The following is a 25,824-nucleotide window of genomic DNA, read 5'->3' as shown; positions in this document are numbered from 1 at the left end:
GGGTAAATAAAATCCAAGCAAATTACATACTGGGTGGGATCTCGGAGGGGGAGAGAGTATTATTACTACAAAAGCTATACTTCTATTCAACTGCCACATATTCAAAGATTAAAGTGCTAATATACTTGGGTGTTAAATTTAATTTCTTCCCCTATCGTAATATTTTAGTGTTTTCCTAAATCATATATCTCAGTAATATTAAATACTAAAATGGTCTGTCAACAGGAAAATACAGAAGCAGTCCCTCTAATGACAGATAGAGGAACCCTGATACGAGCAGTATAATTCTGATAGCGATCACATATAATCATTATGTTATCATTATGATTTAATAAGTAAAGTGATATTTAATATACTTATATAGTTTTTGAGTTGATCCCTTTGTTTGCCGAACGATTTACTGCCGTATTATGGAACTCGAGCCCTCTCGATCCGCGATGGCCGGAATAGGCATGTAACTATCTTCAACGCGTATACTGATTATCTTCAAGCTGTATAAGGATATGCTAATTTTGACGTCACAGTGCTATATATAGCCTGGGCGTCACTTTCACCCAGAGATCAATGATACGGTGCGGTGTCGATCTTCCTGGGCTGGGTACTCACCGCGCACCTACAACCGGCCGCTGGTAGCCTAACTAGTCCGCCTTCTTCAGTGAAAAGCAACCAGTACATAAGTTTGTCGTTTTACAAGGTACTTTCGAATGATTAATTTATGATTGCATGTACGTGCAGAGCGAAGAATGTGAACAAGTAGCGGAAGTCGTATGTGACCGCCATAACTCGGTAGCCGTGTCTGCAGTATTCCTGTAACATTCGACAAGGTGAGAGTAGACGTTATTAGGCGAGATCTCTTCGTAATTTTAGGTGTACTCTTCACTGGTCAGATTTTATGACAGCGATTTGGCGAGTTCTTTTTGGTCGTCCTCGTAATCATAGTAAATATGACTATCCGCAAAACATGAAGAGGGACGTGCATGATTCAATCATGATTCCATCAACATGATCAATGCCGTGTTCTGTTTACACATTTATTGAAGAATTAACCAATCATGAAAGCGTGGGGCCAGCGAAATCGTAAAAAGCAGTGTTTGTCAAGTACAAGCCCGATGTGTCTATCTACAACGTAAAACGAGTTCATTTTCCCACTGAGAATACTATATATAAGACCATTTCCGGTACAGCATTAGTTCTCAGGACATCGAATCAAAATACCAAGTTCACACTCACAGCCTGAGACTTCACAGTACACTCGACAGTTGTATTTCCGTCCATTGAGTACCATCATAAATACGGATGTGGAAGACATCAGACTTCATAGACACCCCGCCCAAGAAAACACTTAGATCAGCGGACGTTCAATGACTTTATTAATCTTGAGACTTAATCATCACTATAGCATTAGAAATGAAAAAATTACAAATCCATATTGTACTCACAGTAGTATCCACAAATGAAAAAGTGATGATACTACATAAACTCATAAAGTGAGCATTTCATGTTGCAATCCATGAAGTTTGCTGGTATTCACATTAAATATACAGGTAGGAGGCAGAACAATAATTTAGCTTGGAAGCTGACGTGCATAGAGCATTTATAAAACAACAACCAGCATTATAATATATAGAGAGATTCAGAGCATATCAATATCACACAGACATATACTGTACAAAAGCATGGTGTAAAGTAAATATATTCCATATTTTGTGTCATTGCCTTATAACATTTCCTTGGTAGTGCTTTCATTTTACTTTCCATTAATTAAACTCTAAATATATTAATGAATAATTGAGTAATCAGAAGGAATGCAATAACAAAATTTAATCTCCATTTTGCAGACAAGTTTGTTTCAGTGTAAGCTTAAGAGATAAATTCATCAGTTATATTTGTAATTGTTAAGGATGATGTACATCAGGGTTAATGGTACACAATAGATGTGTATTAGGGTGGTAGAATGTGGGTGACCTCTGACACCTGGTTTATTTCCTTTAAAGTAGCTTTCCGCCTTTGTTTTGGTATTTTGAGATAAAAACACGATTTTTCTTTTATCCCTGAAAAGTATTCCTATAATATTGATCTTCCTTGTGTGTAGAATATCTTGGTCGTGAAGTTCCTGTTTTTGGGTGAAATTTTGGAATAAAAATGTACGAGAGGCACAGGTGTAGATTTTGGCGTTTGAGACAACCGTTAAGTCTTGATTGACAAGGGATTACGCTAAGCAGGCAGCGTCACAGTATTCGCATGCACTTAGACAACATGCGCTGTGAAAATCCCATTAACACCTACCGTTCACTGCATGGGTCTAGACCATAGAGTGTACCTGGCGAAAGGTGGGTCTTACCGTTTTTCTCATAGAGTGGCCGCTCCCAAAAGATCACAATTTATCGACACAATCGGACAAGGTCAGACTTATGACATTGTTGACGGTACAATTTCAGATTACAAAAATGGCCCACACACTAAATGTTTTATCTGGGACATTTTCGTGCTTTTGTAAAAGCACCAGGAGTGGTGGATAAGTTTCGTAATGTCAAACATCTTTGAAGAGGCTGTCCCGTATACATAAATGGTACGTTCCACTGGCGGCCTTAGTGACAGCGGGAACACTTGAATACCGCAACTGACACCCTTCACATCTTCAACATTCAAGCAACGTTCGGCCTCTTTCGGCCGAAGTTTCGGCTTCTTTTGGCCCCAAGACATTTTGACACCCCCGTTACGATTTATTTTTTTCCCTTCAAAGCAACTGACAGACCAGTCATATTCATAAGCGTGACCTTTACGTTCTGACAAGTATGACTTTTACAGTGCCGTTTAGGCGCCTCTTTTCAAACTTTGGCAGTGTCGGCGGCTATTGCTATTGAAAATGATATGAAACTCTTTTCTCACGGTTTTTCACCATGTTCTCACAAACTTTAGAGCATGCATATGTGAATTCTGAGACTATACTTCTCAGTTTTTTGATTTGTAACATTTGGCACGAGTTCCCCCAACCAGGTAGTGCCGAAACGTCTTTGCTCGCGTTGCCTAAACGTCTTGGCGTCGGAAATTGTGCGGCCAAAACGACTTTGCGCCAAAAGGTCTAGAAACCCGACATTGTCCGTTCGATGAGAATACTGAGTGAGTTGAACAATTTATGAATAATATGAAAATATCAGAAACCGCGGCACTGGAACTACTTGGGATTAGAAAATACAAGGTGGAAACAAATTGCATGGGCTTCAAGACGCGACAGGAAATTTTCCCAAGGCAAAATACGTAGCGATGCAGAAATCACACGCCACAAAACAATATCTGCTTTGGTTTGCAGACGTTTTGGCACAATGGCAGTGAACTGATAATTTCGAAGTCATTTCAATCCCGCGGTCCCGTTTTTCCCTGTCCCATTTCGTTACCGACCTTGACAAGGTAAAACATACGTCGACTAACCAAATGTTCATCGTACACCGGACGAATATGAATCAAATGATTTTATGGGAATGGACACGACAACATTTTTATCAATTATCATGGCAGTAGCCAAAATGATGCAGGACCGAAGACAAATTTCAATATGAATTTGACCGTCACAACGTAATCGCCCTGAGTTTTCATCAACATATCATCATTGGTCGGTAAACCATTGAATGAGACACTTACGGGCATACTACTTGAATACAGTGCAAAACACCATCCTAATCCTGAAATTTACATGTAATGAAGACGGGTCTGATATCATATTCGCCTGGAATCGATGGTAATCATGTTGGATACGAAAAACAGCAGAGAGTTATCTATCTGTGACGTATGACGCTTGACTAGCGGTCTATCGCATGCAACTTGCGCTTGATGAAATGACGTACGTTCCTGTACGTTCATGTTTTCTCAACTTCTCTCCTTTGACTTTTATGCCGCCGACAGGCGATTTGCTCATGCTGTACAGAGTGAGGACGAACTATTGTCTCAGAAATGCTCGTAGTTGATTAGTGTTAATCGGTTTTCAAGGCGCGTGAAGATCTAAAAATGGCTGCTCACTAGAATCCTCGGTTACTCTAACCGTAATGAATCACAGCATGGAGCTGTTCTTTTTATCTCCATGATCACAGACACCGCAAATGTACATCCACATACAAACGCAGATATTTTTGTTGTCAGCCAATATTGTTTTCCCTATATCACTCATCGGGCTCGCTTTCATTCCGTGAGTCGTTTCCGAGGTCGAATCGAATGCTGCCATAAACTTACACTGTAGTGTACGCTTGTCATGGAGGTAATTAGTCCAAGCGCTCGTGTAGACGGCATCGAGATGCCGTAGCAGTTCCGACAGTTAGGTCGAACAGTTAATACTCTATTTAAACCTTACAACTAATCAGTCAACAGATTATGCATAATCCCTTCCCTGGCACTCCCCAAGTTTATATTTACTCATCAGCTACTGTGTAGATTGCGCTCTAAAAAGAGTACAACGCTCCCAAAATTCACCCTTTTTAGCCTCATTTCGACCGTTGACACTGATTTCAATGAGTGAATATACTGTTGAAGTTGAATACTTTGATTTCACTATCTGGTTTTAGTATTTTGTCGGTTGAGTACATCGTTTATTGCCATTCAAAAGGAAAAACCCGAACCAATTTACTAAATCGCATTTTTCTCAGTTCGCCATTTTGTCACATTGCAGCATATTCAAAAGAGTTTAACTCGAGAACGCGTGAACGGAAGTTCACCAGATTTTCACAGACGTTTGTCAAGTAGGTTGTCTCCAAAACCATGTCTCAGTTTTTTTATGAAGATTTTTAAAGTCGAGTTATTGCTGCTTAATTAGGCGGCATTGTAAGACTAATCGGTGGATAAACTTTGACTCAACGATGTGAAAAAACTAAGGCCTTTTTCAAAAATCTGAGACACGGTTTTGTAGCTAGTATTCTGAAGACCAATTGCCCGTTAACACCTAAACAATAGCCCCTCTCCGCTCAGACTTAAACTTTTTTACGTGAGACCACCCATTTTCTTGACACTTTCACTAAGATCTTCAAAAATATTCATTGCCACACTAATTTTCTTGATAAAACAACAAAATTCATAGAAATAGCTTTCAGGTGATATATAATACTTGGGTAAAAGTACACATCTTGATGGCAAAATTCACATTTGAAAATAGGTCGTCGCAAAGGTGGAAAGCTAGTTTATTTCCTTTAAACAATACAATATTTCAGACTGTTGGCCTTGAACAGTTCATAAAGGACTGTTGAATGTCTATCATGTCAACTCTTTTCCAATTGAAGTCCCTAGGAAACTGCAATGTTTTTACTATATTATTACTATGAAAAACAAAATCATCTTGTGTTTAAGACACTTTTAACATTGAATAAATCATTAGCTGGCACCTACGTGTTGTGCTATGCTTTGCCTGTCACCAATGGGCTGTAGCGCTTTTTTATTAACATCTATCAGTATACACTGAGGTAGAATTTGCATTGTTTATTTTTACATGAACTACATGTTTCATGTAAACAATGAATTGAGATGTCTGTCATTACAATTACAAATATAAGTACCTTAACTCAGACTTAACCCTTTTCCTGCCAAGTCCATATTTCACCATCAGGTCAAGATGGTTAAAATTAATGAAAAACAACATATTCCATATGATGTATTTTAACATAATACTGTACATTTGAAGGCCGTTGAAAACATAATACTGTAAAGTTAATTTTTTTTTGGACAAAAGATGCCATAACATACCAAGCCGAGTGGGTGAAAATACGTCTTTTTTTTGGCTCAATACCACTTTTTACTGACTTGGCTGATGGGAAGTGATACAGTTATTACTTTCTGGCAGGAAAAGGATTAATATTGCAGGGCATGAGGAAAGTATGTGTTGGCATTGAGTTGCTTTCAAATATCAAGATCAAGTTACCCTCAAATTCTGCTCAGAATTACTCAGTTCACAATTACTTACTTCATCTGAATTCCTGTCACCTGCAATACAAATAAGAGGTCATTTCCTACATCTCTATGCATTTTAAATAAATTTCATGCAAAGTTTTATCATTAAAACTGACAAGGACTGTATGTGGTTACTCAATGTCGGCCAGAAGATGAAATTATGTTAGTATCTTTACAAATTGGGTAGTCGAGAGAGGCGGAGTCTATGAACCAAATAAAGTGGTACTAATTTCAATGTAGATGTACTGTCTTGTAAAATGCCAGGACCATCTGTTTCCATAGGTTACCGTACAAGGACTTTCAGTCATGTCTATTTAAATACCTGTTTATATTTAAGATCACTGGTAATAAATTGACTCAGACTATAAGCTTAGAATGTGCATTTTATCTCCTATGTTGCGATATGATTTCTATATATAGTTTACACATTGTGTGAATAATATTGTAATTTTTTTCAGTTGTATGTCGTCCATTCTTTCTGTCATTTCAAAAGCTAAGTAGTACAGAAATTTCAGACATTGTACACTATCATTTTTCATCAAAAAAACATCTGAGCTTGATGACGTACAGCTGTACAATAAGTATGTTTACAAAAAATGTCCTTGAATCAATGATTATGATATTGTACATTAAAAGTATCGAACATGAAAATGTTGATGTGATATTGCATGCTGTTGTGCTGACCAGCCTACATTATATTATCACAGAAAATGTAAATCCATATGGCAGTTTCATTTGCACAGGATACACACACTGACTTGGGTTGTGAATCTTTTTTTTTTTTACTTTGTTAGGATGTCTGTGAAAACTGTTCTCAAGATTTGTTGGAAGGATCACCCAGATGGACCCCCAGAATGGTGGAGATATGTCATTGTCTTCTGTAACATTTTTGTTACTTTATTCTGTATTGGTTTGAACTATGGCATGTGGATTCTGATTGAAGAGCTACAAGTGTTTTTCAATGACTATCATGCAGCAGGACGAGATGAAGTGGACACAAAATGGATAGTTTATATTAATATATTTATGGTCGGCATCACAGGTAATGTTCCTATTAATTACATTATCCTTATCTCTAAAAATTGCCACAGCAATTGAAAATCTGATATTCAGTGTATGATATCAACATGAGAAACAAATTATGGGGAATGGAGTATATCATAAACCTTACAGTCTTTTGAAAATTAGGTATAGATATGCTCTGGGTTTTATTGTTTACATATTGTTGACCTATGACATGTGCTGTCCTTGTCTACTAAGCCAAGGACCAACCCTAAACCAACTCAGTTGAGTCTAGGAAAGAGGCAGTGACTGAAGCAATCTCCATATCTACTTTTAATCTGACTGACTTACACTGACTTAGAAATATGTTTTTTTTCATTGTGTAGACACAAAAATGCTGCAGGACGAGATGATTATTTAGCACACAAAAATGAGAAAATTTTTATTAAATTTGTGAAAAAAGAATTAAAAATTTTAAAAACTCCATTAATGAGATTCACGATACACAATGACCGAAAAATTGAATAGACAAACAAAAAAGCAATTGTTGAAGTGTATTTATAATCTAAAGGACCTTATGAAAGGGCAGTTCACTATTTGCCTCAATGGAAATAAAATCATTCTTTTCCTTTGACCAGAAGGACAAAGTTGCTTTGTTTTGGCAATATTTTTATAAGCTTTGTTTGATTTTAGAATAAATCAGCTGTATTTGTTAGAACCTTGAAATTTGCAGAAAGAGTGTGATCAACAAATAAATATTTTTTCAATATCTTTATCATGTATTTAGTAAATGAGCAATTGGCTTCCTTGATAAACTGCACACAGCATTAAATTACGGTGAGATTTTCTGTGACTTTAATCTTTAAAATTAGTGTATGATTTTTATGAAGGAATTTCACCAGAGAAATGTCAATAAGGTAATTTCACAAAACCAAGTTGCTGCTAAGTTTGTTGTCTTTTCACTGCTACATAATATTTTGCATAAGTATTTTAGTTTTGCAACAATATTTATCAGTATTTCATATTAATTGCAAATGTCAGCTACAGATTACACATTACATTTGTTTTCTATTACAGGACCTGTTGCTAGCTTTTCAGCCAACAAGTATGGCCATCGCATCACAGCATTTGCTGGTGCTGCATTGTCAACTTTTGGTCTTTTTGTTTCTGGTTTTACCAAAAGTATTGGATTCCTATGTTTTAGCTATGGTATTCTGACAGGTAAGATGTTTCAAATGCCACAGAATTTACTCTGGCACTCTTGACTAGCTGTCAGTAACATGATTCATGGATTAATGTGAAAGACCATGGTCAATTTTGCTAGTTTGGTCTCTATAACAACAACATCTGTAATTGCCAAAGGAAATAGTAAAAGGTCATGACCCTACTTTGCAACTGTGACAAAAAATATATTTTTTATTTGTTGTATTGGATTATGGAAACAAAATGTGTGTTTGAAGACAACTACTAATTATACTATCAATAACTTTTCATTGACACACAGTAAGTAGAATAGAAAATGATTAATAGGAAAGCTATTTTAATCATTACATACAACATGATACATTATGTCATGCCTAAAGTCTGGTTTCATGACTTCATCTTTGAATATTCTGCTTATTTGCATTTAATTACAGTGATTAACATATTTCAACTTATTGTAATGACACTGTCTTTTTTATAATGTTCATATTTTGAACATGCTATCTTTATACCAGCAGTTAATACTTGACCTTTTGACCTTGTGCTGGTGGATCTCATGTTTATCTTTATACTAGCAGTCAGTATTTGACCTTGTATTTATGAGTGGATCTCACAAAGTCAAGGTATAAGTGTAATGACATTTCCAGAGTTTGTATGGCCATTTCAATTCCGAAGATAGAACAATTTTGACTTTGATTTTGACAGAATAATATCAATCAGTTTGTCAGTATACCTTTGGAGAGCATATTCTGCTCAAATTTGGAAATGGTCTAGAAGTTTTTATTTTCAACTTTACACGATCTGCCAGTAGTTCGAGGGTCAAGTATGGACTTTTTGCACAAAACTAACATAATATAAATTGTTACAAAAGGACAGTGCCACTTGAATTAAATTCCAGACCGACTCAAGAGTTTTTGATTTGCCGAAAGAGAATGACATTTGAGATTAAAATAAGACATTGTTATTTGTATTTCCAAAAAGAGAGCTAACACTTTTTATGACAATAACTATTATTATTTTATTGTATGTATTAAACAGGAATTGGATATGGACTGATACTAGTTCCAAGTCTTGGACTCTTGCCAAGATACTTTCCCAGAAGATACACAATCACCAATGCCATTTGTTTTATTGGAATTGCCCTCAGCATTTTTTTCTTCCCACCATTGTTCCGAGGTGTTCATGCCCGCTATGGTCGTCGGTCAGTTTTCTTCATCCTAGCATGTCTGAATGCCCAGCTGCTGGTTGTGACCATGTTGCTACGCAACAAGAATCAAACTGGGAATCCCTCAGCATCAACACCGCTGAACAGCAACGCAGTAGCACCAGCAAATAATGACGATGGAAACGAAAGTCGTTTTAGCAGACTTGTGAAGGGTTTGGATTTTGCCCTCATTCATGACAGCCCACCATTTTGCATGATTGCAATCAGCATGTTTTTCATTGGAATTGGACATAACATTGTAATACTTCATCTTGTGCCCCATGCTAGAGCTATGGATTACTCTGAGACTCAGGCACAATGGTTTCTTACAGCTTGTGGTATCTTCATGATTGCTGGAGCAATAACACATGGATTGCTGTCCATTGGTCTTCATTTCAAAGCCAGAGTAACAATGTATGGTTTCTCAATGGCAGGAGTAGCACTTGTAGCCCTCTTGAGCTCATTACCAGAGAGCTTTGCAGGTCACTTTGCACTTGCATCTCTGATTGGATTCCTGACTGGTATCTATTTCCCATTGATTATTGTCCTCATCAAGCATTTCATCCGTGATGGTTGGAGGCTGACTGCAGCCCTTGGTCTAGCATTGCCTCTGTTTGGTCTTGGAGCATTGATTGGATTACCTGTTGGAGGTAATTATCATAATTCACAAATTGACTAAACAAATAGTTATCTTTACAATGTGCTACCCAGGAAACATTTATATTCACCAACCTTATATGATGTAATCTTTCAAAAAGAATATTTAAGACAAGAAATGAGAAATCTCTGATGTACAGGCAATGAAGACTTCATCTAATCAGATATTTGATTTTACTCTATTACACCTGTACCTACTGAAACCTGCTCAGAAGAGCTCAAAACACTCAGGCTTTATACAAAACAAACCTGCATTTCTGCATTGTAGGTAATAAGTAATCCAAATTTGTACTCAACCAATGAAATGAATATTTCCACCTGATTTCTCCATAAGGCCAATCAGTGAGCAAATAATAAATGTTCACAGTAATTTATTAGCACAATTTTTGCAATAGAATTACCACACATCCCAGCATTGCCCTCATTGATAGGTAATTATTTCTTTTCTGTCATGGACACTTTACCATTGAGTGATGTTGTGATAGAAAAACAGCAAAGAAGTGAAGTGTAAATAAAAAGATTAAGATTTCTTATCTGGCAAAGGGTGCCACAAATCACTTGACAAGTGGATATAATCACATTAGCTCACAATTTTATTGTTTATATATTTGTTTACACCTTTTTATCTGTTTTATCTTTCAGATGCATTAAATGAAGGTTTTGACAACTACAACAGTTCCTATTTCTTTGCTGGAGTAGCTCTTGCTATCTCTGCATTTGGTGTGATTTTAACACCATACCTGAGGGACAGACAAAGACGAATGCTGCATATCTCAGATACAGCAATGGAAGCTGAAGATGAGGTTGATGCTGCACCACCAGCAGCTGTGTATGAAGTTGCTGACCAATCACAAATGTATGAAGCGGTTGATAATTCATCAACTGCTGACCCTGGAGAGAATCCATCCAATGGACAAGCTGGCTCAAGTGAAAAGCCGTCCAGTGGAGATAATAATGGTGCATTACAGGAGAAATCTGAATCAGAAAAAGTGGAAGATGATACTAAATTTTAATGGATTTCTGTCCATTGTACAGTGTAATACTAACTTAACTTGTCAATGAATTGTAATGGCATAGAGTGTAATTTCATCATCAGATTCAGCGACTTGTGTATGAAATGATATATGACATGTGAAAAAGTCTTAGTTGAGACATTATCAACCAAAGTTTATGATGATATCCATGGGCCACTTTTCCTTCCAGGAAATGTTCCAACATGTCTATCACCACAGAGTACTGTAGAGATATCGTTTTCAGTAATCACAAGTGGACCTTTATGGAGTATTTCATCGATAATGTTGCAATGTTATTATATCTTGCAAGGAAAAGACCACCTTTGTCCCTTGCTTATGTAGCTGAAGTATTAACTCACATTGTTACCTTTTTATGATAAATTATGAAAATATTGGTTCTTGCAATTATTAATATTTATACCAAAGAAATTTGAATCAAATCCTCTTACCTTGGAACATTGCCATAAACAATAGAATCCGTTTTGAACAGAATGAGGTGTTTCTTTAATTAACATTTCAAATAACAAAGTGCACATTACCAATATTTTAGGAGACAATGAAATGCTCACCTTTACATTTTTTGTTTTCACACTTTCAGAAAGTTTTACTTGTTATTCAGATTTGTCATTTACGATTTTCCAATAACAAATATCAGAATGTCATTAACTGATCACATTTTAATCTTTAATATTCCTAACATCCAGATCAAATTCAGCTTTATCAGATAATTCATTTTGCATTGGGCATTATCATTGTTTTAAATTTTCAAATATCTCTGATTTTTTTGGTTTTCTCCAGTAAGTTAATTCAATTGTCACTGGATACTTAAGTTTTCAATATCGGAATGTTATTTTGCTCTTTTGTATTTTAATGTCAGCATGCGATTTCACAGTGTCACATCACATGAAAACTAACAAAATGTTCTTCTTTTACAAATTCTTTTTGATCCAGTTGTTTACCTAATACTTGTATGTGTACATACTTTATATGGTGAAATTGCCATCTGTCCAATAAACAAATCTTCAGGTCCAGGTTAAGCTGTCAATTTTTTGTTTGCTTCTAAACTTTATATTGAAATATTTTAAATCTTATATTTTTAAAAATAACCACATAAGCTAAAAGTGTTTATTATGTATTTTAATACTATTTCATGTTTCATTTTGATAGAAACGGACACACACTTTCATTGCTGAAACAAATTTATGATAAAAGAAAGGCAAATATTGATGTACTGAAAAGATCAGTAGAACCTAATGGAATTTATAATGAAATGTACTGCCAAAAATAATTCTTTGATAATCATTTTCACTTGCTTACAGTGGCCTTTCTTAAAATAGCTAAGATTCATACTAAAGGAGCTAGATTTGCTTCTATCTTGCTCTCATGTAAAACATATTGATTATACTTTTGTGTCATTTTTTTATGCCTTCAAGTATTTCCAGTGAGCCTATTATGAATTTTCAAAGTTCTTGGTTTCCTTTTGCTATGTCCATGCTAACATTATCTGTACTTGGGTGTTTTGGTAGACCATGCTGACAGTACAGCTTTACTTAAAGTACGTCTTATCAGTGAAAGGGCTTTCATATGTTATTTTTGTTTAATCATGACAGATTTGGTGAATATTATATTGTTATACATATTTATACTTATTGAAATACTTCAGTTGTATTTATTCTATACAGTGTTAAACAGGTTTATTTGTGATTTAAAAGTTATTTAAACATATAAATTCGTTGTGATAGAGACATGATGAAAGTTTGGATTCCGTCATCAAAATCAGGAATGTCATACATACATTTGGATGATATTTAGATGAGTACTTTTACATTATCACAGTAGTACTGGTGTCCTGCATCCATTTTCCCACTGAAGTACTCTGTTACATTAGTGCAGTTTGATGGGGATTTCAAATTATTGTCAAATATGGCACTAACACAATAAACCCACCTTCAACACTTTTGTCAGTTGATAATGTCACAAATACTGTATATTACAAAAGTCTGGAATACTGCAACATAATATTACAGATTGAGTGCTTTACATCAAGTGAGAAATATCATGTCAAACTGTCTTACTAGATAAATCATTAATTCATAGTAACTTAAGTGTTGCCATAATTGAGTGATGGTGATCACTACAAGCATCCTATAAAATTGCTACATCAAAGCTATTTATCAAAAGAAGTGTTGAACACCATGTACATCAGCCAAGCATTCTGCCAACCTCCATGTACATCAGCCTAGCATTCTGCCAACGTGTGTGCAAAGTTTCATTGTGCCAACCTGTGTGCAAAGTTTCAAAAGTAATCCTTGTCAGTCGATTTTAAACAATGCCAGAATTTCGTCAATTTTTTTTGAAACAAGAAAGTCTTTTTTGTTTTATTGCAGTTTAATCCACTCTAAGTAAAGGTGTAAGAAAGAATAGATAAAAGTGAAACATTGCATCAAAGATGAGAAGCAGCACTGCTTTCAGATGCATAGCATGGTGCACCATCATATACTACCTTACCTAAATTTACTTTGCTTGACTGTTGGATATGTTTTTATGTAATTTATGCAATGTGTTTGACCATGACACAGAACAAAACCATATTGAGCTTTATTCATAGAAGCTTGCATTGACAAGTGTTACAAAGCTTGCTGTTTTCTCAGCTAGAATTCAAAAAGCTATCATTGACAAGTGTTACAAAGCTTGCTGTTTTCTCAGCTAGAATTCAAAAAGCTATCATTGACAAGTGTTACAAAGCTTGCTGTTTTCTCAGCTAGAATTCAAAAAGCTATCATTGACAAATGTTACAAAGCTTTGCTGTTTTCTCAGCTAGAATTCAAAGCAAAGTCACAATGACAATTGTTATTCCATGTTTAAAAAAAAAACAAGAAAGATTTGATTTGTTACTGCATCCTAGATATAAACTGACTGATACTTAGGCTCAGAAAATATCTTGTATTACTTATTGAGTAGTTTTCAAGTGTTTCCATGACAGCTGTAGATAAAAATGACCAGTATGATGACTCAAACAGAATTTTAACCCTTGATTCTGTTTTACGCATGCTGTAATTTGTTCATTGTGTACATACATACTCCCATTCCATGTGAGCTATATTCAAACATTACATAATTGATAATAACAGGAGTAAAAGCTAGGTTTCAAAAACCTGGTTCAGCCAAAGAATTGACTATATTTTTGAAGTGACAAGTAGAAAGCTTTTGTGTCAGGTATTTGTCAAGAACAAAATTGAATTGTCCATAAATTGATGGAATGTACATTAACTATAGGATACTGTTTTGTATTTTAACATGTTTGCAATATGGTGTAACCATGGAGTAAAATTGATGCTATGAATGGTGAAGCTTTCTGTGCCACTTACATCTGTTCATGGAGAACAAATATCATCATGTAAAGAACAATATGTAGATATAATGTCACCGTTTTAGAAGCAGATACATACACATAAACTTAATTATTTCAACCCATACTTAACTGTGAAGATTTAACCGTGAATTCTATTACAGTATGTTTTCAAATCATCTTACAGATATTTCAACAAGATACTTGCCATAATGTTGTGTATATTTGTGTTGTTGTATTAAAGTATTGTTTATTGAAGTTTACTTGGGTTATGTCTGTTGAAAACTGTGTCATAATAAATGGAATATTAGTTGCTGCAAAGGGGGACACTAACTGTCATCATATAAATGCTGTGGATGAGGTCTTCATGATCTATATTATAGACAGTATAGATTCTAAAAGTTGCACAGCCATGGATGTCTCAATCTTTATAGATCAAGTACAATGTTTGCAGACGGATTGTGTATTGCATTATATAATCGTAAACCTTTACATATGCTACAGAGCCCACGTATCTCAAGTATCACACCCAGCTTATCAATTGCTGCAAAGGGGGACATTAACTGTTATCATATAAATGCTGTGGATGAGGTCTTCATGATCTGTGGTACCTTTGGCGATGGTGTCCTGCCATAAATTGCTGGGTCAAAAGTAAATGAAAAATGTGAGTCAAGGGCCCTTACAAGGTCTTTGTGAGAGAATTCTCTGTATGTAAAATTGGAGCCTGTCTGTCAGGGTAAATGATTGGATGGACATGCGTAAAGAGTCAAGAAAAAAGAAAGCGAACATGGATCTGAATTTGCAAGCATCAACACAGGTTGTAAATGGAATTCATAAAACACTGTAATAATATTGGATATTAAAACTGATTCATGTGTGATTCAAAAGTCCAATTTTACCCTGGCAGCAAATGTCCAGTTTTACATAGCTTTGCACACAAACAACAATGTCTATACAGAAAGTAATATCATCCAGGAAGAAAGTTATTCATTAACTAACACTGACCCTAATATTTGATCAACAATAGCAAGGGTATGGTACAGACATGCACCGTGATAAGTGAGGCCAGTTTGTTACCCATTCATTAGGTGGAAAAGGCAGTTTTGATTGTTTGGTTATCATTATAGGTGCTCTTAAAACCATAAGTTTACACAATGATTAATGACTGCATTTGGTCACCTTTTCAATGGATGAAAATCTAGCACTTGCATTTGCCACCAACTTGCAATAAATTACACATGTCTCAGGATGGAATATGCCAGAATTCTACATTAATAACATGTTCCAGTTTCTGTTACCAAATATGAATTGAAAAGTATTTTCAAATAATGGTGATAACCCTGGAAACCAAATCACAAGTATTTTGTTGGCTGTTCTGTCTGTCACTGGTGCCCCATTCCACACTTTGTCAAAGCTGAATGACATTCCATATACTTTGAGGAAGCTAAATGATCAAACGATATTTTATCTTTTCAGGAAAATAAAACAATGGGAATTAGTTCTCATGCTAATGTAATTGCAATGTTTGAAATACCATATATTATAACCCCCACCATGGTGACCAACCCCCACCATGGTGACCAACGCTTGGGAGGTCATGAGGGCAATTAATGGCTCCTACCTTGAGGGAACACAGTCCTTCGGAGCTCTGTTTTTGTTACATATGCTTTGCACACATCATTCTGCTACTGAATTTTTGGTTTAGAGTGAGAATTGGATTGATGGTAGCGCATGTTATCAAATTTTTCATTTTTAGCTTTGAGAAATATAGCGCCCTCAATGAATTTTGAGCAGCAATCAAACAAGATAATCTAGAATTTGGTCAAGTCTGATGTAGATAAAACATCCAAATGTACAATTATGGCAAAAATTTTATTCAAGCAGGCAGGCAATGGTCTTTTCAGGAATATGTAAGAATATATGAAATATCTCAGTGTACACAGCAGTTAGGTGGGTTCTACTTTTCTTTGGAATGTTTTATTTCACATCGAGTATAAGTAGGTGTGGCAAATGTTGCATGGGTTTAGTATGACTTACAATTGTGTAAAGGTCACTAATTCTTACATTCAGGCTAGTTGAGCCAGTATTTAAAGAATTGATAAAAATCAGACCGTGTTTGATCATCTTTTACTATACTAGTACAAAAGTGAATTCTGTAACCACATGTAGACACAGAAAGTGGATATGTGACTGCAGACTGAATTGCGTATTGCCAATTTTTTTCAATTCATGCTGAACCCCTGAAAAAGCACAATAACACCAGAGGTTCTACCAATCACTTTGACACATCAGCAAAGAACTGACAAATACATACTGGCCAGGCAATGATTTACTGTTTGTTCAAAACCAGTGTGATGAAAACTATGATCAAGATAGCATCAAAGAAAATGTCAAACAAATTTGTAATCCTTTCCACCGTACCGGGGATGAAACTGAAGCACTTAGCCTAAAACTACCCTGCTTGCAGACTTAACATTGGAAGGCAAGACTGAATACTGCATGCACCCACACTAAATGATTTTATAAATCAATAGAACTCCAGAGGTTTCCCTGAGTTGCATCATAATGTTGTGGCAGGGCCCTTTAAGAAAACCTGATTGTTTTCAAAAGGAAGATTAGTCCCATTGTTCTTCAGGTGCACCATAGACTTGCTTCAAGTCTCTTGGCATACAAAATATATAAACAGAATAAATTGAAGGAATAAACTTCAGCAGACTGTCGCACTAAGTGGTAGGCTGTTGCATAGATCATGGGGTGAATGCCCTGGCCCAGCCAGTAACTGCTGCCGAGAAAAGCCAGGTGACATAGGGCCAGTCTAGGTGCACTACAATCATCTGAAAAATTAATATTCCAGTGAAAAGTGAGTTTTGTGTTAACATTTTATATTCTATAATGACAAAAAGAATGGCAGGGGTACCATCTTGGTATTGCCGTTCCTTCTTTATTGTAAAACTATGTTGGAATTATAAAATACAGATCCTTTTCCATGTATTTACACCATATCCTGGTTTGAACATCCCACTCAGTCCATAATTGAAGAATAAAAAATACTATTTATGTATCAATAATATCCTGAGGTTTTATGATATTGGCAAAAAAATGTGCATTTCATATTATCTTTCAGCCATGAAAAACAAATAATGTGGCTGCAATGATCTTCACATCTTTCAGCCATGAAAAAATATAGCTGCCATGGTAACAAGGGAATACAGAAGTTGACAAGCGAACAAGTGATGCAGTGATAGCACTTCGAGTTCTGTCTTTTCAATTACTGAAATGAACCTCTGTAAGGATGTAACAGACTTTCCAGGTGACTGCCTTGTCTATTTTATAATACTGGCAGCTGTCTTGATACCAGAAAGATGGCAAACATTTCACGTCTTCACTTACCCCATAGATGAGAGTGTGACTGAAACAATACTCTCATGTCTGTCTCAATCTGTGTTTTAAGTCAAGGAAAATAAGATTCATGGAGCTCAATAACAAAAAAATATGTTAGCATGGATGACAAGAAAGGTGATATTGATATGTCAATTGAACAATACATGATGAGAGGTGGCAAGTACTGTTTAGAATGAAAACACTTCTGTCAGGTCATAAAATTGTTTATTTCTCATCCTAGATCTCTTGCAAACATGATATGACAATGCAGATTTGTACTTCATATTTTGGTTTTTGGTTTTTCTTGAGCTGACAAGATCTGACTACTGAATGACAAAACAGAAAAATTTACTTGCATCATGGACCCTTGAGTAATAGGGTCTATGCTTGCATTGTGCATTGATAATGGTGATGGTCTGACCAGGAAGATGACAGAATAAGTTCTGAATCACTATTCATAACTATACAGTGCATATTAGACTTGCTCTAAGTCTGTGGATATATGAATATCAAAACAGCATAAATTGAAGGAATAAACTTCAGCAGACTGTTGGGTTAGTGGTAGGCAGTTATGTAGATCATGGGATGAACACGTTGACCCACAGATATTAGGCTAGCCAATAACTGCTGCCAGGAAAAGCCAAGTGACTGGGGCCAGTCTACAGATCTACAGATATTGTTTACCTTGCGCGCTGCTGTTAATTTTTTACTCTGAATTTTTTAAGGGGGAACATGAAAAAAGGCAAATTCAACTGGTCCTTGATCTTGATCAAAATGCACAAAGATGAGATAATACATTTTCTTACTTGTGGCCTTTATATTCAAATCAACCAGTCTCACCGTCATTTTGATGACTTGTCACATTCGTCATTGACCTGAGAAAAGCTGCTATTTCAAAATATACATCAAGAAAAATGGAAAAATGGAAGGCAAATGTAAATCAATCATAATTAATGACACAAGAATGCACAAAATTACATATGCATGTAAATTTCTCACTTGGTCTATTGGCAATCAATCTACATAAAGACAGCTTTGGAAGTTCTCAAAGGATCAACATCTGATAGTATACAAGTTTATCTTCCAAAAGAAAGAATCAATTTATCTCTTGAATGCATTTCAAATTCAGAATCTAATACTCAGAGAGTAAAGTTTGATCTGAGTAAGTGAAGTAACATGAAATGCTGAGTATGAATCTTCAAATCACATCAGTCTGATTGGAATATTTGCAAATTACAAATTTTCTAATTTCTAGAAATTGCAATCAGTGTTAAAATAACTTATGAAAATTTCTGCCTTAAAAATTGGAACTTCCAAACTCAGTACAAGCAACAATCCTGATGTCAGTTTTGACTTGAATGTCATTACTCATTTTGTTCTGCAATGCAAGGGAAGCTTTTAATCCTTTGGATACATTCTACAATGAGTGTGATAGTAAGCATCAATCGTATTTGAAAACATTCCTGGCATGAAGCATAGCAGAATCCTGAGTTGATAAAACCTGAACACCATTAAACAGGGAAATTCAAAGCTGAACATCAAATGTCTTAGTAGTCTGCACTGAATAATAACATCAAATAGTAACACAACACTCAATTCTATGAATAATTTATTTTTTCATGAAAACCATACTCACAGTATTTTATGGTCCATCATCACACAAACTACCTAGTCATAAAATATGACACATAATCTCTTGCTATGGACTTGAAAAGTTGTAAAGTTTCTTTAACTTTCACCAAAATGACTTAAACTTCATTTCTATTGTATGTCAAAATAGGTAACTGCCAATTCTATTTATGAAAGATTTTGTTCCCGTAAATACAACCCAGTAAATCATATCTGCCAATGTAAATTGTCACACATAGAAAAAATATCAGCCTCGTAGTTTGCCACTAAATGTAATAACAATATTACATGTTTTAAAACACATCTAGGAAAGGTTGATTTTATGCAAGAGAAACAAAATGGCAGACTATGGACCATTAGAACTAGAGAATGGTCTTGACTCCATGAAAATACACATGCACAGATAAAACCCACACAGCTTTTTAGCACAACAAAATCCTAAGAGTAATGTTAGCATCATCTATGCCTTGCTCTCATATAATTACAACATTGTTCATAGACTAGAAACGTTAATCCAACAGACACAGCTCCTTTGACGACACTGGCAGACAGTCCTTTAAAGAGTCCACGGATACCTTCTTCTTTTACGATACGAACAAAGCAGTCTGAGATGCCATCATACATACGAACTTTGCCAAACTGCGCCCGAGCTTTTTCAAAACCTTGTACTTGTAGACGTTTCTTGACAACATCCAAAGGAAGAATGATAGCCTTGCTACAAATTCCAGACGCTGCCCCACAGAAAAGACTCTCCATTGCACCTGATGGATAACAACAAAACAGATTTTGTACAATGTTTCAGCAGTAGCGGCAGATCTTATGTTTAAGGTAAATTTAAATTATTCACTAAGAAGGAAAGCTTTGATAAAAAGTTCAATTCTTTATTATACAGTTGACAATAGTCTGATTTTTGAGAGGTAATTGTACAAAGATTAAAATTTGTTCAAGATAAAGTTGTTAAAATGACATTCATTTCTTCTAAGACATATCTATCCATATTTTGTGCATAGCTCTTCATAATAGTCTGTCATAATGGTATTCTTAAAATTTGATTTAAATGTGTGTGGACAAAAATCTGCATATTGTGTCATAAACTCACCTGTTGTCATATCAGGCCTTGATATATCAAACACTTGTTCCCACAATAATTTGAAGAATGCATAGAAACCAAACTGAAGTCCAGCATGAGGGAAGATTTCTAGTAATGTTGGTGAAATGCCTTTGTAAAAACTGCTAACACCTTCCCTGACGTACATCTTCCTAACTGCATCAGATATACCTGTGTAAAGCTGTCATTAAAAACACAGGCAATCAATGAGTATTGTGATGACTTGCAATTTACCATCTTAATTGGAATCACAGGACTATTTCAAAATGATCCAAAATGACATGTAAGGTGTAAGACATCATTGCTTAGTAACTTAGACAGTAATCTCTATCTCTCAAGAATCTATAATTTTTTAGTGATATTGTTCAGTCTCATAATCTGTGACTGAAGAATTTTATTATATACACATTGGTTGGCCATGAGAGTAACACCATATGTTTGTTTGTCCAAGGGTCTGACAGTTGAACAGTCTGTTTTACAAAGTGGTAGGGAAACAGACTGTTTTGGGGTGACTCTCAAGCCTGTGGAAAAACAAACATATATTAAAGGTTTAGGTAGAATGCGCCTCAGGGACAGATATTTCAGTGGATTCTAAAACTTTTACAATGTTTTTTTGAATATCACCTGGTCGGGCTCATTGTGAAGGTGTTAGACTAATTTAAGTTTTTACTGGCTTATTTTTCTAAAAATTGAAAAGTAAATTTTCCCTATAGTAACTAGTTAACACACAGACGCAGCCTTCTTGAATATCAAATATCAGTAAATTTAAGGTAATTTGTTACCATAGTACCAAAAATGGCATGGGGACCCACCCCCAATTTCTATGCTTTACTTTGAAAGAGAATGGCTGAAAGTTTCCCTGAGGTAAGTTTGAGCAAAAGTTTTACTTTCAATTTCTAAGCATACACTACCTTAACAGTTTTGGAAACAGTCAACTGATACATGCATCAGCTCCAAATTATGCATTTATCCCTGATACCCGTATTACTACTTGTTGACCTTGACAGTACATATGTTGTAATTTCTTTGTTCTTCTTTGACAGTTGTGTCCAGTTGATAAGTTTGTTTGAAAGTTGTGTCCAGTTGATCAATTTGTTTAGGAATAAAGCTGACAAATAACCTATCTATTAAATACTTTTTCTTTAATACAAGGTTTTGTTGAAGATTTGTTTTCTGCTCATGACATCTAAAATGTACATGAAACTCAATTTATAAACAACTAACAATGGTGTCATTTGATATTCTTAGAGAATTGGACATTTTGTAAACCAAATTTACCTTGGAAATTGTGAACTATAAATGACTGGGAGAAAAACATTTCAAAAAAATGTAAAATGGCGTGTAAAAATGTTTCTCTGTACAAACCTTAGGTTCTCCTTGTGCAACTAATCTTGTTCTGACGACATCAAATGGTTGAGCAGCCACACTGGCAGCACAGCCAGCAATACCACCACAAACAAAATGATACGCAGGTTTGCAGTTACCATGGCTCCATTTGTATGGTAAGATATGATGTCCAGCTTTGGTGACCCATTCAAAGGAAACAAACTGTAAAATCAAGTGAATGCAAAGTCTAACGAGATTGGTTTTGATTTTGTCAGTAGATGTGCTGTACTCATCTGACACAGTGAAATATTTTAAATTTATGTGAACTTATTAAACCCTTTCATCACCATGTTTGTCCATTGTGGACCTGTTCACAGGCAATTGGCATGAACAGGTTAATAAATAAACTTAAGAAATAACCTCAGCCTAGTTTGCACTTAAGTTAAATGCATTGTTTTCTTGATGATTTCAGATGATGAGAGTAAATTGATTATTCACTGTATTTTCTCCTTTCATCTCCTAATTATGCTATACACTACCCACTTGTCCAACTACATTTCAATAAAATGGATTGAAATGTCGTTAATACCACTTCATCACTTGGCGAACAATATCATATCTACTATTTACAACAAAAATTAATATGTCCATTGTGTGGTTACATTTGTCTTACTGAGTGATGTTGCATAGTTGATTCCTCAATAAGAAGTCACATAAGAGATTCCCTTATTTGAGACAATCTAAATGTCATACCTGTACACTTCCAAACACAATACAAAGCAGTTGAGCAGGAACGTGACCTTTCCAGAAGGCTGAAATTTTTTCCTCTCTGAAGATCAGTTTACTCGCTTGTATCAGTCCACGATACTTAGCTTTGTGACTAGCTGTATCTTCTACTTGAAGCTGAAACAAGATTGTGAAAGATCCATTATGAAAGGTATGTTTTCAACAGATCAGTGCATATACACTGCATGATTGTAGAAATTATGTTATGTATAACTAGACTAAGGGTGCTGTCTGAATAGAACATTAAACACTATATATAACTTGTATTTGTAAACTTGTTATGGGCTTGAATGGTAAATCATATTCTTACATTGGTAACTATTGTATGGGTTAATTGACACAACTCATTTTTTTTAATCTAAACATGTAACATTTGCACAAAAACATTTCCATATCTCTCTTTAACAGATTGACATTTGCATCTCTGATAAGAAAAATTGTTTTCTGTCTTTCAATACAATTTTGAACTTTCAGTGAAATATTCTTGAATTTTGGTAAGCTGGTACTTTGTTTGTAAAGTTTGACACAAATGAATTACATAATATTAAAATGTATAAGATCATTAACATGATGTTGGTATAGGTTAGGTGTTAGGTTTTTTCACAAAATGGCAATCAAGCAGTACATAAATTTGTTCAAAGCATTACAGGTCAGAAAAACTACAATTGATACACTTCTTAGCTATCAGCTTTAATTCAGACAGTTAAAAATATTACCCTTCCATGCCTTTTGTAGTTTCTTGTCTCCTCTCAAATTAAATGGATATTTAGAGACCTACTACACACATAACTTGGCAAATAGCCACCTTTCTGAAAAGTTTCATAAGTTACCTGGAAACGAATCTTGAGGACATCCAATGGTTGGGCAAAGACCCTCATTACCATACCACTGATGGCGCCTGCAGTAGCATACTCCAGTGGTGTCAATTTTACTTCTTTCCTCTTGTCAAAGCCAACCATTTTGGAGCTATTTGAATAAGGTAGTAAGAAATTTTTTTTAACAAAATGTATCTTGTGATATTGGAGTAATATGTCTTAATATTGTCATTATACTTTACACAGACATAATCTCTCTATTGAACTTGTTTTTATCCAATAAAAGCTTATCGGCATACTGGTGATGGTTCCAATTTCAATATTGAATATTGAATTTGAAGAACTTCTCCTATGTGAAAACACATAAACATAACAATTGCTAAATAATAGACCTATTGGGCTACCATTGTCAAAGTTTGGCATGGAAGTTCACAGACAAATTGATACATATAATAAATGTATGATTCAAGAAACATTTGAAATTGTGAACTGTGCATGCAGTGATCAGTTCTGATATTTTGAGGACACTAACAGACTATTGCAAAACATACATACATATCTAATCAGCCTGCAGATCTTTAGCCAGTGTATACAATTGTTGCAACTCTAGACCATTTATTCTGCTATGATATATTTCAAAATTTTAGTTTCAAATCTACAAACCCAAGAACTTACCCCATTGTTGAGTCCTACTCGAAATGTGCCAACATTCATATCATTGTGTTTATCATTATAACGTGATCCTTATCACAGAAATGCAACAATGATTGGCAGAAAAAAATATAATTTTACATCAGACCAACTGTTACCTTAGTTGACTTATTATTAGCTCTGCATGGCATGGCTGTGTGTTACCGGTTATAGGCCTATGGCCTGTAACATACAGCCCTGCCACGCAGAGCTAACTTATTGTGTATTTAGACATTGCTGATGAAGCAAATCATAATGTGCAAAATTTAACAACTGCAAGATACAGAGCAACTTTCCTTGTTGTTGAATCTGCCACTGGGATCATGTCCAGTTGTTTATTATCCAGCACACACATTGTTTGAAAAAACAAATTAAGATGGATCTGTTTCTATTGATTGCAATACACAGTAGAGAATATAACACTGTTTGATGAGGAATTTACTGGATCCTATGGGAAAGTTAATTTGTTGGCCACCTCTATTCTGTACCGCACACATCAGGCGAACTTCACACAGACACTAAAGATATGTACTACTACTGGTACTAATAGATATAGTAATCAATCTAGGTCAAATGTCATTTCTCCCTTGTCCATTGATGTATTGTTTATGATGATGACACCTTCGGCATTTTATACTGCAGTCCGTAGGCCAGCTTATAATGCAGCAGTCAATGTAATCCCCGGGAACCCACCTTTGGTGATGCAGGACAAATATGGGGGATTATACCATATATGCCATGAATCTATGCCCGAGGGGGTGGGGCAATTGCCTCATATTGATCTCTCCAGACACTTTCTAAGACAAGTCCATATTATGTGGGGGATTTACTTGTTTTAGGAGGGAATTTCCCAAATTGTCTTGCCCAGGGGGTGGGCCATTTGACGAATTTCATAAGACTAATTTCCAAATCTCCCACTATGCCCCAAGGTGGGAGGGGGGAGGGGGAGTTGACATTGACTGCCGCATAATAGTATACAGAATTGAATTACATATTTAAAGTTTGGGTTCAATTTCCTGATTACTGCTGTTACTGATACAGAAAACCTTGCCAATGAACGTTCGCTTACTTTTCAAACCTTTCATTCCTAAATTCTGTACATTCTGATACAGCTTTACATGCATTCTACATACATTTCTTCAAAACACGATCCCTTCACAAGCGTGTTCAAAACAGACACTTACTACAGTCAACGTGACAGGGCCAGCAGGGTTTGGTAAACCGGTCGCTACCGGCACTCGACCGGTGTGATTCTGTTAGAGAAACTAGAAGTGATTAATCTCTCAAGTTTCGCGTTACATGTTGCGATTGGTAAACTTGAAAGGCCGATGGCATTGCATTGTTCTGTTCCAGAACGATAGGTCACTTCAGGGCATACGGCATGGCACTCGGCACTGGTCTCGGAGGTCATGTGGCTTCGTGTTTCCCATGATTCTTTGCGCCGTACAGCGCTGACCTGACCTGACCTTGGCCCACAGCTGGTATGGTATGAGGTAGCTTTGTCTCATGTACATGCCAGCGACAGCAGTGAGCATCACGTCTTGTGAACATGTGTACATGACCATTCCTCAACATTGGAGCGGAGGGACCCTGGTCCATGATGCTGTCAGGCCTCAATTTCAACGGAACGATACATGATATTAAATATATTTCATGTATTCCTGTGCAGATCTACTGCACTAATACCATGGTAGATATGTTGAAGTTGTAGATATGTTCATGCGAAACGACGTTTT

The 25,824-nt window shown here is 35.6% G+C and overlaps 2 protein-coding genes across 3 annotated transcripts; one reads left to right on the top strand and one right to left on the bottom strand.

Moving 5' to 3' along the window:
- The first annotated feature begins 535 nt into the window (after nt 1-535).
- Nucleotides 536-12,049, top strand: LOC139152134 (monocarboxylate transporter 13-like). Of its 2 annotated transcripts, none has more exons than XM_070725227.1 (5): nt 536-824; nt 6,720-6,967; nt 8,005-8,148; nt 9,169-9,984; nt 10,634-12,049. In XM_070725227.1, exons 2-5 carry the CDS (start codon nt 6,721-6,723, stop codon nt 11,002-11,004), a joined length of 1,578 nt encoding a protein of 525 aa, XP_070581328.1. In that variant the 5' UTR covers nt 536-824; nt 6,720; the 3' UTR covers nt 11,005-12,049. The 2 variants fall into 2 exon arrangements, with proteins under 2 accessions (XP_070581328.1, XP_070581329.1); XM_070725228.1 differs by having other exon boundaries at nt 556-694; nt 10,634-11,197.
- A 5,225-nt stretch (nt 12,050-17,274) lies between these two features.
- LOC139152136 (mitochondrial thiamine pyrophosphate carrier-like) lies at nt 17,275-25,538 on the bottom strand. The gene is made up of 6 exons (XM_070725231.1): nt 25,273-25,538; nt 23,414-23,549; nt 22,551-22,700; nt 21,837-22,019; nt 20,463-20,652; nt 17,275-20,124 (listed from the first exon to the last, which is right to left on the bottom strand). The coding sequence occupies exons 2-6, from the start codon at nt 23,540-23,542 to the stop codon at nt 19,820-19,822; spliced, it is 957 nt and encodes a 318-aa protein (XP_070581332.1). The 5' UTR covers nt 23,543-23,549; nt 25,273-25,538; the 3' UTR covers nt 17,275-19,819.
- Between the last annotated feature and the right edge of the window lie 286 nt (nt 25,539-25,824).

This window comes from Ptychodera flava, chromosome 15, assembly GCF_041260155.1.
Source record: "Ptychodera flava strain L36383 chromosome 15, AS_Pfla_20210202, whole genome shotgun sequence".
Classification (NCBI taxonomy): Eukaryota; Metazoa; Hemichordata; class Enteropneusta; family Ptychoderidae; genus Ptychodera; species Ptychodera flava.
This window is presented reverse-complemented; position numbering and strand designations above follow the sequence as displayed.

Bases quoted from the DNA above. Each gene is read 5' to 3' on its own strand.
- LOC139152134 (XM_070725227.1), top strand. From the start codon at position 6,721: ATGTCTGTGAAAACTGTTCTCAAGATTTGTTGGAAGGATCACCCAGAT. The intron at 6,968-8,004 runs GTAATGTTCCTA...TTTCTATTACAG, and splicing joins ATTTATGGTCGGCATCACAG to GACCTGTTGCTAGCTTTTCA. The intron at 9,985-10,633 runs GTAATTATCATA...TTTATCTTTCAG, and splicing joins GATTGGATTACCTGTTGGAG to ATGCATTAAATGAAGGTTTT.
- LOC139152136 (XM_070725231.1), bottom strand. From the start codon at position 23,542: ATGGTTGGCTTTGACAAGAGGAAAGAAGTAAAATTGACACCACTGGAG. The intron at 22,701-23,413 runs GTAACTTATGAA...ATCTTGTTTCAG, and splicing joins TCCTCAAGATTCGTTTCCAG to CTTCAAGTAGAAGATACAGC. The intron at 22,020-22,550 runs GTATGACATTTA...TTGATTTTACAG, and splicing joins TTGTGTTTGGAAGTGTACAG to TTTGTTTCCTTTGAATGGGT.